General features: G+C 44.7%; 1 protein-coding gene across 1 annotated transcript; it reads right to left on the bottom strand.

Annotated features, from left to right (window-relative positions):
* Positions 1-9,039: 9,039 nt before the first annotated feature.
* Positions 9,040-13,688, bottom strand: exoc8 (exocyst complex component 8). Its single transcript, XM_078541751.1, has one exon. It carries the CDS (start codon positions 13,508-13,510, stop codon positions 11,288-11,290), a length of 2,223 nt encoding a protein of 740 aa, XP_078397877.1. The 5' UTR covers positions 13,511-13,688; the 3' UTR covers positions 9,040-11,287.
* Positions 13,689-13,715: the final 27 nt, after the last annotated feature.

Here is a 13,715-nt window from a genome sequence, read left to right as displayed (position 1 = left end):
TGTCCAAGTGGGTGGGTGGGGGGAGGTCTGGTGGTTGAGATTGATGAGAAATCCATGGAACCTGCTCTGGTGGCATCTGCCACTTGGTTTTGGAGTGTGGTGTGTCCGACCACAGTTCGCCTGTTGCTTTGCATGTACTGCAGGCTTAGCCTGAATAGTAGAGTGTAAAATAGATATTAAATTGTGTTATTGTTATGAATTTGTATGTATTTGTAGAGATATATTTGGGGTGAAGGAGTAGTGTGATTTGGTTCATTTACTAGCGTTTGTATTAAAATATTTCTAACCTTTTTGTTCAGTGTAATATAGTCTATTTTACTTGTTTAATAAACATTTCATTCTGTGTGTTAAAAGTACACTGGCAGGACTCCAGTGAATGTGTTTAGTAACTGCCCTCCACGGTTTCAAAAAAAAAGTTGGAATCTATCAAATCAGGTTCCAGTTTGGGATCTGACTTGTCCAGTGGTAACATCAGCTGGGATCGTAACAGGATTGCCAGGCTGGATCTCTTTGCTCTTGAAAAAAATAAGTCTGAGGGGTGACTTAACAGAGGTCTTTAAAATTATGAAAGATTTGATAGGGTGGATACAGAGGGAATATTTTCATTTATGGAGAAGAGCATAACTAGAGGTGATCAATACAAATAGTCACCAAAAATTCAATGGAGAATTCAGAAGAAACTTCTTCACCCAAAGAGCATTGAAAATGTGGAATTTGCTACTACAGGGAGTGCTTAAAGCAAATAGTATAGATGCATTTAAGGGGAAGCTAGGCAAGCATATGACGGGGAAGGGAATAGAGGGTTATGTTACGGACGGGAAAGGGGTTAATTTAAATAGCATTACTTTCTCCTCTCACCACCTGTCTGTAAACAGAAAGGTATTTTGATTTGCTTCCCCCTTTATAAGCAGTGGTGTGTTTCCCAACCCCTCAGTTTTGGTATGATCCAATTTCTATTAATAACCCCGCAGCAAACTCAAGATAGGATGAACTGAAAGGATTAATTTATTTGCACATATTCAAAATGCCCCCTTTGCATTCACACATAAAAGAGGGATAGAGAAAAGAATGATTCAAAGTGAAAAGAAATGGTGTTTCATGTGGTTTCCAGAGTCCAGAATCTAAGTCCAATGAGGTATCCTTTCACAGAGGAAGGTTGAAAATCAATGCTGTATAATTCACTTTTCCGATGAGATAGGCAAACAGAGATGAATCAGTCTTGTAGGCAATGGTACAGAAGTTTCAGTGGAAGCAATGTAAATGGGCGCTAGGTGTCCAAAACTGGCCAAACAGCTCTTTTTCTGTGAGGCTGCTTGCAGGATGGTAAACAGCAGACAGAGTTTGCAGTTCCATAAGGTAATAGTACTGGTTTCACAAACTAGAGGTGCATATCACATAACTCCCACTTCTCCACATTGTCTTTGACAAGGGCTGTGTATCCCTCGTCTGGTCCCCAAGATGTCATTGGTACTGATATGGACCACAATGTCTGGCTGTTCACCCTCCCCCATCAGAATGTCCTGTAGCCGCTCAGTGACATCTTTGACCCTGGCACCAGGGAGGCAACATACTATCCTGGTATCACATCTGCAGCCGCAGAAACGTCTATCTGTTCATCTTACGATAGAATCCCCTATAACTATTGCTCTCCCAATCTTTTTTCTCACCCTCTGTGCAGCTGAGCCACTCGTGGTGCCACAAACTTGGTTTTTCAGGAGAATGTAGCAACAGCCATCTCCCCCAGCTGTATCTAAAATGGAAAATTTGTTAGAGAGGGAGATAAACCCAGGGGATTCATGCATTTCCTGCCCAGTGCTATTACTCTTTCTGGTCATCACCCATTCACTTTCTGCCCATGCACTCTTTACCTGTGGTATGACCACCTCACTGTACATGCTATCCACAAAGATCTCATCCTTGTGGATGCCCCACAGTGACTCTAGCCGCAGCTCCAGCTCCGAAATGCAGATTTCAAGTAGATGCAGCTGGAGACACTTCCTGCACACATGATCGCCCTGGACACTGGAAGTGTCCCTGACTTCCCACATCACACAGGAAGAGCATTCCACATGGTCGAGCTGCTCTGCCATGACTTACCCTTACATTACTCCCTTTACTTTAGTTTAGAGAATATTAAGGACAGTAGAAATACTCACCAGGTCCTACTCAACAAGGCCGCTGCTGTTCTTTGAGGAAAGGTAAAAAAATGATAGGATCACCTCCTTCCCTCTTCACCGGACTCCCTCACTCACCAAACTCCAATTTAAGCACTCTAATGCAGCCCAAAGCAGAATTCCAGTGCACTCAAGGCAGCATTGTAGATGGCCTGCTTTAATGCTCTCTGAATCTAGGTTCTGAAAACCTGTTTTAGCCAGTTATCTACTTAACTAGCTGTAGCTGCAAGCAGAGCCTGTATAACCCCTGTTTTAAAGTTGGACTAAAACTCACCTTCTCCCAACTCAAAGAGCAACTTTCAGCTAATTGATAAATTAAAGAAAGATTAGACTTTATTAACCCTTAAAAGTCCCTCACTCATCAAATTCCAACTAAAGCACTCTAATGCAACCCAAAGCAGCACACAGTGCAGATCCAACTCAGCCTTAAAAATATTCATTGGCCCTGCCTCCACTGATCTCAGGGGAAGAGAATTCCACAAACTAACAATGCTTTGAGAAAAAAATGTTCATCTCCATCTTAAATGGAAGACCCCTTATTTTTAAAACTGTGCCCCCTAGTTCTAGTCTCTCCCATAAGGAGAAACATCCTCTCAGCATCCACCCTGTCAAGCCCCTTCAGGATCTTATAGGTTTCAATAAAATAACCTCTTATTCTTCTAAACTCTAATGGATACAGGCCCAACATTCCCTCATAAAGATAACCCCTTTATCCCAGGGATTATGTGAATTTGTTATAGCCTTGTTCGAAAAAATGTATAAAGATAAGCTCAATGACTACAGTCCAGTCAGTTTAACCTCAATAATAGGGAAGCTTCTGGAAATGATAATTTGGGACAAAATTAATAGTCACTTGGACAAATGTGGGTCAATTAAGAAAAGCCAGTGCAGATTGGTGAAAGGAATTATCGTGTTTAACTAACTTGGGAGGTTTTTTGATGAATTAACAGAGAGGGTTGGTTAATGAGGGTAATGACGTTGATGTGGCGTACATGGACTTCCAACAGACTTGAGAGCAAAGTTTTAGCTCATGGAATAAAAGGGACAGTAACAACATGGACGTGAAATTGGCTGAGCGATAGGAAACAGCAAGTAATGGTTAATGGATATTTTTTCCAGACTGGAGGAAGCTTTGCAGTGGAGTTCCGCACTGTTCCTGATATATATTAATGACCTAAACCTTGGTGTACAGGGCACAACTTCAAGATTTGTGGATGATATGAAATTTGGAAGCATTGTGAACTGTGAGGATAGTGTAGAACTTCAAAAGGACACAGGCAACTTAGTGGAAAGGGCGGACAAGTGACAGATGGAATTTAATTCAGAGAAGTCTGAAGTCATTCGTTTTGCTATGAAGAATGCAAAATGATTATAAAATAAAGGGAACAATTCGAAAGGAGGCACAGGGACCTAGGTGTATATCTGCATAAGTCATTGAAGGTGGCAGGATAGGTTGAGAGCGTGGTTCATAAAATATACAGTATCCTGGGCTTTATTAGTAGGGACGGAGTACAAAAGCAAGGTGGTTATGTTAAACAAAAACAAAAATACCTGGAAAAACTCAGCAGGTCTGGCAGCATCTGCGGAGAGGAACACAGTTAACATTTCGAGTCCGAATGACCCTTCAACAGAACTAAGTAAAAATAGAAGAGAGGTGAAATATAAGCTGGTTTAAGGGTGGTGGTGGTGGGGGGGGGGGGGGGGGTGGGGGGGAGAGACAAGTAGAGCTGAATAGAGGGCCAGTGATAGGTGGAGATAACCAAAAGATGTCACAGACAAAAGGACAAAGAGGTGTTGAAGGTGGTGATATTATCTAAGGAATGTGCTTTGCCTTTTCAACACTCATGCTCTAATTAGCACATTCCTTAGCTAATAATCACCACCTTCAACACCTCTTTGTCCTTTTATCTGTGACATCTTTTGGTTATCTCCACCTATCACTGGCCCTCTATTCAGCTCTACTTGTCCCACCCCCCTTAAACCAGCTTATATTTCACCTCTTTTCTATTTTCACTTAGTTCTGTTGAAGGGTCATTCGGACTTGAAAAGTTAACTGTGCTCCTCTCCGCAGATGCTGCCAGACCTGCTGAGTTTTTCCAGGTATTTTTGTTTTTGTTTTGGATTTCCAGCATCCGCAGTTTTTTGCTTTTATCTTGAGGTTATGTTAAACTTTGTTCGGCCTCAACTGGAGTATGGTGTCCAATTTTGGGCACTGCACTTTAGGAAAGATGTGAAGACATTAGAGTGAGTACAAAAAAGATTCACAAGAATGGTTCCAGGGATGAGGAACTTCAGTTACATGGATAGATTGGAGAAGTTGGTACTGTTTTCCTTGGAGAATGTGGAAAGGAGATTTGATAGAGGTATACAAAATCATGAGGGGTCTGGACAGAATTGATAGGGAAAAATTGTTCCCTTTGGTTGAAGGATTGAGAACAAAAGGACACAGATTTAAGATAATTGTCAAAAGAAGCAATGGAGACATGAAGAAAAACTATTTCACGCAGTGAGTGGTTGTGATCTGGAATGCACCGCCTGAGAGTGTGATGGAGGCAGGTTCAATCGAGGTATTTATGAGTGAACTGATTATCTGAAAAGGAAGAACGTGCAGGGTTAAGAGGAGGTGGCTGGGGAGTAACACTAAGTAAATTGTTCCCTTGGAGCACCAATCCAGATATGATGGGCTGAATGGCCTCCTTCATGCTGTAATCATTCTCTGATCCTGTTGTATCCTATGAAGTTCATCTTAGGGTCAAATTTGATACCAAGGTTACAAATAGACCGGTTTAACCTCAGGCTGTTGCCAGGAAGGACAGAATCAGTAGGTAGGGAATGGAGTAAAGTGTAATAATGATCTGGCTAAGGGCAGGTCCTCTTTTTATTTCTCCACACCTCATAGCATTGCACATTCCTCTTCAGATTTCCAATTCCAATGTGACTAGGGAAAGGAATACGAGGTAGTTTCTGTCATGAAGCTATTAATGTATATATTATTGGAAAATATTTTTCATTTGAAAATAGAGGTTTAGTGTGGGTGTCTTAATTGGATTAAAACCAGCTAGCTTAGGTGCTTTGACGTGTACTAATTTTGATATGTAAGCGAGATAGAGTGCATTTGCATTTTTTTGAATAAGAGCATTCAAGAAGTGGGGTGAACCCTGGCACCTAGCAAGCAGAGACCAAGCAATATGTTTATATTGCTAATAAAATTGGTACTATGAAAGGGGTTTTATTGTTAGAAGAGGCTGGTGATACACTGAGAATTTACATTCAATGGGCTGTTGCTAGGTATAACAAGATGACTGTTTTGTGTGTGTGTAGAGAAGAGGCAATGTGAGATCAAAAGCAGCTGTAAGCCACCAACTGTCTCCACAGGAACCAAAGTAGAAAGAACCTCATTTTGAATTCATAAGGTGAAAATGCTTTGCCTGGTATCTGGTTAAGTCTATGGGTTGCTGTTGCCTTAATGGAGATTAGTTTGGGAATTTGTTAAAAGTTATGATCGTAGTAATTTGTAGCCATGTGTATATATTTAACTTGTGTAAATTAATAAAATGTTTCATTTAGCTTAATATAATACCTCTCAAGAGCTGATGGTATGATTCCTGAATTTAGAGTTGCAACTCAAACATAACACTTAAAATGATAAATTATGACAGTTGTTTAAAGTTTCCCTCTGGGATTTTTAAAAAATGTAACTCAGCTTTACCAACTGCTCAGCCATAACAGTTTCCCATTGCCTTCCTCGTATGTGCTTAGAGGAAATACAAGTCCTCTTCCTGAAGGATCCTCTGCCTGTAGGCAGCCATTGTCCCTTGAGGTTCTAGTTCTTCTGTAATCACCACCAAAAACAAAAAAAAAAATCACCCTTTCTGCCATTGGCCACGGCTCGTAATCCTGAGCATGGGACCCTTATCTGGGCTTGAGGCGACTTGCAAAAGGGCAGGGACAACCACTCCCAAAGTCTCAAGTGACCCTGCTACTCTAATGTCCGATAGGCAAGCTGATAATTGAGCAACAGTAGAGGAGTCAAAAGAGGTGATAGTGAGGTGGAGCTGGGTATCATCAGCATACATGTGAAAGCTAATTCTGTGCTTTTGGATGATGCCACCAAAGGACAGCAAAGGACAGATGAGAATTAGGAGGGGGCATCCTATGACAGATCCTTGGGAGACACCAGAGGCAATGGTGAAGAAGCAGGAAGAGAAGCCATTGCAAGTATACTCTGGATCCGATTAGACAGATATGAATGAAACCAGGTGAGAGCAGTCCCAGCATTTGACAACAGTGGATAGGCGCTGGAGGAGGATGATGTGATCAATCATGGTAAGTCAAGAAGGACAGCATGGGCATGGCGGGGGGTTGCTGGTGGACAATAGCTTACCTTTGGCACAGTCACACAGGATGTCATTTGTGACTTTAATAAGGGCTGTTTTGATACAGGTACAGAAACCTGGTTGGTGGGATTCAAACATGAATTCCACAATGAATTTGGTGGGGGCAACATGTTCAAGGACTTTGGAGAGTAAAGGGAGGTTGGAGATGAGCCAGTATTTTGCAAGGACGACGGGGTCAAGGGTTGCATTTTGGAGAGGGCTGATGCTGGCAGATTTAAAGGAGAGATGGACAACACCTAAAGTTATTGCTGGACATGGGGACCTGAAAGGGAAGTTAGGTGGTCAGCAGTTTAGTTGGAATCAGATCAAGGGAGTAGGAGGTGGGTCACATAGACAAGATGAGCTCAGGCAGGGCATGGGGTACATAGGAGAAAGAGAGAAAAATAAGAGTTCATGGCTATGGCATGGGGTGCTTTAGAGGAAGTTTGGCCAGGTGGGCTCATGGAATGGAGGGAGGTGGCAGAGGCAGCTCATCAGATGATCTCGATCTTAGTGACAAAGAAGTTCATGAGCTCCTTGTTGTTGGAGTAACAATGGTATTGGTTGAGGGGGGAATGTTGGGCGAAACACCAAAAGAACTTCCTGCCCTTCAGATAGTGTCATGGATGGTTTAATGCCCACCTGCACATGCAGAGAGCTCCTTGGTTTAACATCACATCTAAAGTATAGCACCTCTGGCCATGTAGCATTCCTCGATCTGTGAACCATCAGAATAGCACCTCTGACCATGTAGCATTCCCTGATCTGTGAACCATCAGACCACACTAGAGGCGCTCGACAACATCTGGCTGCGAATCAAGAATATTACCAAATGAGCTAGGCAGATACTAATACTAGGTATCTCATTGACTGATAAAATAAAGATAGTTTATGTAGTGTTGTAGTGGTATTTCAGATTTTTTCAAAGAAATTTGCTGAATGCAATTTTTCCTCACGGGTTAGAAGCTGCCTTGGCCAGCTACACCTGCCTTCAGTTCATAAGGATGGCATAGCTGAGTCACAATGGAGAAATAGGGCACCATGGGACTTAAAACAAATTTTTGCTTCTTCCAAACTCAGTTTACTGCATTCTAAAAGAAATGATTTGATAAGCCAACCTATGAAAACATTGAAAAGCAGTGTGTTATTTTCATTCATAATTTCAATTTACTTCAGTTTATCCCCCTGAAATGTATGGTCTTTCACTGCCTGTAAGAGGATGCAGTATTGGCTTCCTGTGCTATTTCTGAAAACATAGGAATAGCAGTGGACCATTCAGCTATTTACTTAAGAGTTAAACAAGGTGGAACTTGAAACACATTAAATATATTATTAATCCTCACCAAAGTAGTTTGTTCTAATTAGGCTTTTTTCAAACTTGGTAACATACTTTCTACCAATTTCAAATAGATCGCAATTCACAAAGCTATTTAAAGGCTATGATCCTTGTAACCAATTTTTAAAAAAATAGGTGATGGCTCTAAAAGGGCTTTTCTGAGTAACTTGCAGATGGATTATGATTGTCATTGTCTGTAATATCCCTTCTTTCACCACTTTTTAAAAATATATTAAAAATGGAGGTCCTTTAATATCCTTTTAGGTTACATGTGATGCCCATCCATCTTGAAAATGACAGGGAATTAAGTTAACCAACTCTCACCCCTAATTAGAAGTATTTGTGAAAATCAAGCAAGTTAGTACACAACTAGTTTCATGTTCTTAAGCTCATCGCTCAGTGAAAGTACTAAGGAACAAACAGCTCCATATGTGAACAGCGTCAACTGCTAGTTACACCTTCAGGATACCACCTAGGTGTCAGCCTTAAAATATAGGAACATAGGACTTAGGAGCAGGAGTAGGCCATTCAGCTCTTCAAGCCTGCTCCAGCATTCAGTAAGATCATGGCTGATCTGGTTGTGGTCTCAATTCCACTTTGCTTTCTGCCTCCCATAACCCTTGACTATCACAAATCTGTCTGACTCTGCCTTGAATAGTTTCAATAACCCAGCCTCCACTGCTTTCTGGGGAAGAGAATTCCACAGGCTAATGACCCTCACAGGAAAGATTTCTCATCTCCACCTTAAACGGTAGACCTCTTATTTTTAAACTGTGCCCCCTTATTCCAGTTTCTCCCACAAGTGGAAACATTTGGCTCAGTGGTAGCACCCTCACGTCAGTCAGAAGATTGGGGGTTCACGTTCCAAGACTTGAGCACAAATTGTAAGTGAACAATTGTGCAGTACTGAAAGAATACTGCATTGCTGGAGGTGCTGTCTTTTAAATAAGATGTTATACCAAGGCCCATTCACCATCTCAGGAGGACAGAAAATATACCATTCGATGCCTATCCCTCAACCAATGTCATCCAAACAGATTAACTGGTCATTATCACATTGCTATGTGTGGGACCTTGCAGTGCACAAATTAGCTGTTACATTTCCTACAACATTGTTTACCCTTCAAAAATACTTAAAGTGCTTTGGGATGTCCTGAGGTAATGAGCGCCGTTTTATTTTTGCAAGTCTACATTTTTGTTTCAAGTAGTATAGAAATATTTCTCCAATCTGGCATCACAAGCCCACATAAATGTAATGAGATTCCCTTGCTACATTTTACCACCTGTAATGTAAAAAAAGTTCTTTAAAAAAAAAGAGAATACTCAGGTGGTATATCTAGTCAGAATCAGTGAAACCACTGTTCCTAAAGCAAAGTTTTATAACTATGTTTTGGATTGTGGAAGGTAAAGTTAAGTAGTGAAGAAAGTCATGTGATCTGCTATAAGCTCTGCCTGACAATAAACCTGTGTTATTGAAATACACATGCTAGGTCTAACACTTTAAAACAAAGGTAGAAGCAAATGTTTGTGTCTCAGAGACTTTGAACACAGAGAGACAAAGAGAGAGAAAACAACAGTTTATGTGGTCTGCAGAGAGAAAAGATGGTTTTCTGTTAGTTATCAGACAGAATGCTGGGGAAAGCTTGTGCATGGGTCAAAGAGAATGAACGATTTAAAGGCACTGGAAGATTTGCCCTAGCAAAGCTGGGAGATAATCACCAGTGTGGGTCTTACTGCTGAATGTTGATTTCTGAATTCTCAGAGGTCTGAGGAAGAGGACCTGTCACAGTCACTGGACATTGCAATTTGGCAAAATGGTAGGGAGTAAACCCAATGGGAGATGGGAATGACTTTAGATTGTTTTCTGAAAAGATTGCAATTCTGTGGAAAGCCTGCTGTTAAGTATATAGGTAACATGGAATCATTGGTCGTAATAAGACAAAGGGTTATCTTTCCTGTTGTTTAGAGTATTAGTTGCCCATTAGTTTGTTGCTTTTTATTTGTTTGTTACAGTAAAAGCTTTAAAACTTGAAATTTTGTCATGGGATTCTTTTAAGCTGGTCATAGATAAAAGTTATTTGCAAATATAGGCCATTTTGTGAACATCCAGTTAAGATTGAAATAATCCAATAAATAGATATCAAAATGCTCAGTACTCTGGATGCCAGCAGATGGAAATATACCAATATTGTAAATAAATGGACACTGTTAAACAAAGACTTGGGTTGTGTAAATCCAGGAATAAAATTTGACCCTGCCAGGAGTGTCAACAAAAAAAAATGTAGTATTTTTTTTGACATAGTTAAATGTCACCAAAGTGCTTCACAGGAGACCGAGCAGACAAAATTTGACATGAAGTTATATTACGTATTAGGACAAGTGATCAAAAACTTGGCTAAAGAATAGGGCTTAAGCAGCTTGCTTAAGAGAGAAACACTTTCGATGGAACCTAACTTTGGAATTTGGCTGCAACTATAAACCTTTCACAATTGAAGATTGCGGTCAGAGTAGGTCCACATCCATACACTAATTGAACACAACAGATCTTAAAAAGCACCACAGACCTTCAGTCTAAGAACAATACATTTCTATAGTCAGCACATCCAAAAAAAAATAAACAAACATAGGGAGTTGCTCAGCTCTTTCATGCCATCACATCTAATGAAGAACACAGCAACCTGCACCTGCTTATTCAATGCACTGCAAGTTGACATTCAGCTGCCAGAACCAACAGATTAAACAAATGTACACTGGGAATAGTTTGAACATGTAATTCTCTGCCACAAATTATTTTAAGATACTGGTTGTTTGAAAATGGACTCAGTCAGGGCTGCAGTTAAGTCATTTGTGTGGAGAGTAACACCAACGAAGGCTTAAAAGGACATTAAGGCCTTTTTCTGTGCTCAACATTCCACAGTTCTACGAAACTATGGCCTCCACTTACTTTCCTGAGAGAAGTTTACTTCAGCCTTTAAGTGTATCTGTTATGCTCTGAACAAAACCTTTAGAGAAAAACTCAGTTTGAATTTTGAATGCAAAAACAATGTCTGTCCTGCATTCTGATCAGCTAAACAGCACCAAAGATTTTCGCCTCATGTTCAATTTTTTTTGTAAAAAAGGTTTGGATTAAAGCAAATATCATAATTGTCACAAAGTGCTTTTACTAGTGGAATATAACAGGACACAAAAACAAATAAGTCTGTACAGGGCAGGTGATATTGAAAATGGCAGCTCACATCTAATAGATAACATTAATCTTCATGCCGTATCTGAGGTAAGGCAGCAAGTTCATGATGAGTCCCACATAATACAGCATTAATGTTAAAGCAATGAATGAAAAGTGTGTAACTGTGCAGGTAATGTCTGCAATAATTGATTCATCCACAAAATGCTTCTGGACTTTACACAAATGAGTTGGTGCTTTCTGGGTTGACACGAATGACCCGAGAACCATTGCGGAGATCCTGGAGCTGTTTGGCTGGTGTTCCAACTCCTTCCTCGAACCGTCTCTCCACCACGGGAAGGACAGTCTCATAGAGGAAGGAAACATTCTCACGAATGAAGATCTTCTTCTCTGGGTCCTGCTCGCAGCGCAGGCTGTAGTCGACATGCTGCACGGCCACCAGGATGATCTCTCGCAGGCTTTCCAAAAGGACCATGTGCAGCTCAGGGAAGTAGAGCTTCAGCCCTTCCTCTAAGAAAGCCATCAGCTGCTTTGTGAAGGCCACGATGGTGTAGCTGAGGTTGACCCAGCAGTCGTCACCAGTATACTGATCAAAATTGGTGATGCCACTAGCCTTCATCTCTTCCTTCAACTTTGCCAAGGCCTCAGGCGTCATCAGGTTCATTCTTCTCCACATCTCCTCAGAGTTACGGTGCTTGGTGGCCTCCATGATGATGCCTTTGTAGCTGTGGAGGGCAGCCTTGATGTCCTTGACCAGCAGAGCCTGGAGTGTAAAGGTGAGGTCCAGGCCGATCTCACTGAGCTTGTTGCAATGCTCCTTGGCCACCTCCACACACTCGGCCGTGGTGGACAGGCTCTCCTTGCTGTCAAACACCTGCTTGCTGAAAGCGTCCACGAAGAGCCGGGTGGCCGAGCGCGACCACACCACAAAGGCCGAGTAACAGCCGCTGTCCCCGGCGAAGTCCATCTCAAACTCCTTGGCCGTGTCCAGCAGGCCGGTGAAGAAGATGTTGCAGAGCTTGTGGATGTAGAGCAAGGTGGCGCCCTCGATGCGCAGCTGCCGAATGGCCGTCTGCACCGCAGCAGCCCGGTTCTTCAGGAAGAGCTCGCAGGCCTTGGTCGACTGGCCCAGCCGGATCAGCTGGGAGACGGCGCGCCGTGTGGCCCGCGGGCCCCCTCGCAGCGAGCGCCCGGGCGACAGCTCGTACACCAGCACGTCGGTCAGGCGGCGGACCCGCTGGTCCACCCGGCTCCGCAGCTGGCGCACGCCGGGCTGGCCGGCCGCCCCGCTCAGGTACTCGGACAGCTTGTCCAGCAGGTCGACCGCCCCTTCGAAGTCCCGCTGGGCGATGCAGACGTCCAGGTCCTCGGGCAGCTCCTGGATCCACTCCAGGCTCAGGTCCACCAGCTCCGCGGCCGGGTCGGTCGCCTCCTCGAACGGGTTGGTCTTGGGCGACAGGGGCCTCTGCTGCTTCTTCTCTTCCTCGGCCACCAGCAGGCGGGCCTTGGCTTCCTCTTTCTCCACCTCCAGGCGCTCGGTCAGCGCCTTGTTCTTCTTGGTCTGGTCCAGGATCTCCAGCCACTCCTTCTTGACCTTGGCGTTCTCGGCCTGGAAGACCCGCGTGTCGGGGAACATGAGGATCTTGAACATGTCGCGCATGGGCCCGTTGTCCTTGACGTTGACCACGGCGAAGCTGTCCAGCGGGTACAGGGCATCGTAGCGGTAGCGCACGGCGCCGCGGCGGCTGGGCAGCCAGGCGGCCACCAGCAGGCAGTCGTTCATGAGGAAGGCGTGCACCCGCTGCACCTGGGCGGCGCTCTCGGCGTCGCACTCCAGCAGGTCGCCGTTGTAGACCAGGTAGCGGCCCGGGGCCTGCAGGATGTCCTGGCAGCCCTCCACCTTCTCCAGCAAGGTGGTGAGGGTGCGCTGCTTGTGCTCCTCGGCCTCCCGGGGCAGGATGAGGAAGGCCTCGGACGAGGAGGAGGAGGAGGTGGCGGTGGTGATGCCGCTGCTGGTGGCGGTGGCGGAGGACGAGGCGGTCACGGAGGACGAGGAGGCCCCGCCGCCGCCGCCGACCAGCGAGGGCTGCAGCTGGCGGGGGCCCTGGTGCTGCTGCTGCTCCTTGTCGGCCGCCAGCAGCATCTGGGTCAGGCCGTCCATGATGCCCTTCTGCTCGGTGAGGATGTGGCTGAGCTGGTACATCTCGCTCTCCAGGTAGGAGATCTCCCGGGCCGTCTCGATGAACTGCCGGTAGTTCTTGTAGACGTTCTTCTTCAGGTTCTGCGCCGTCTCGTCGGCCAGGCTCTGGATCTTGTGCCGATGCTCCTGCAGGTCGCGGTCGCCGTCCGACTGCTGCGACAGCTGCTTGACATACTGGGCCGGCTCGAAGCGGGGGGCTTCCAGCTGGCGCCGGAGCCGAGAGGCCACGTCCGCCGCCATCTTAACCCGGAGAGGGGGGAAGGCGGCCGATCCGCCGCCCTCGAGCTTTCCTCTTAAACCGTCGCTACTGCCAAGGTCTCTCTCTCTCTCTCACTCCCCCTCCGCACTCCCGCAGCGCCCAAGCCCGACGCACCGCTTCCGCTGGCTCCACCCGCTGACAGCCGGGCCTCAACCCCCGCAGCCCTTCCCGGCGCTTCCGATTGGC

Source organism: Cetorhinus maximus, chromosome 5 (assembly GCF_964194155.1).
Source record: "Cetorhinus maximus chromosome 5, sCetMax3.hap1.1, whole genome shotgun sequence".
Taxonomy (NCBI): domain Eukaryota; kingdom Metazoa; phylum Chordata; class Chondrichthyes; order Lamniformes; family Cetorhinidae; genus Cetorhinus; species Cetorhinus maximus.
The sequence above is the reverse complement of the archived record's forward strand: the minus strand, read 5'-3'. Positions and strand labels throughout refer to the sequence as shown.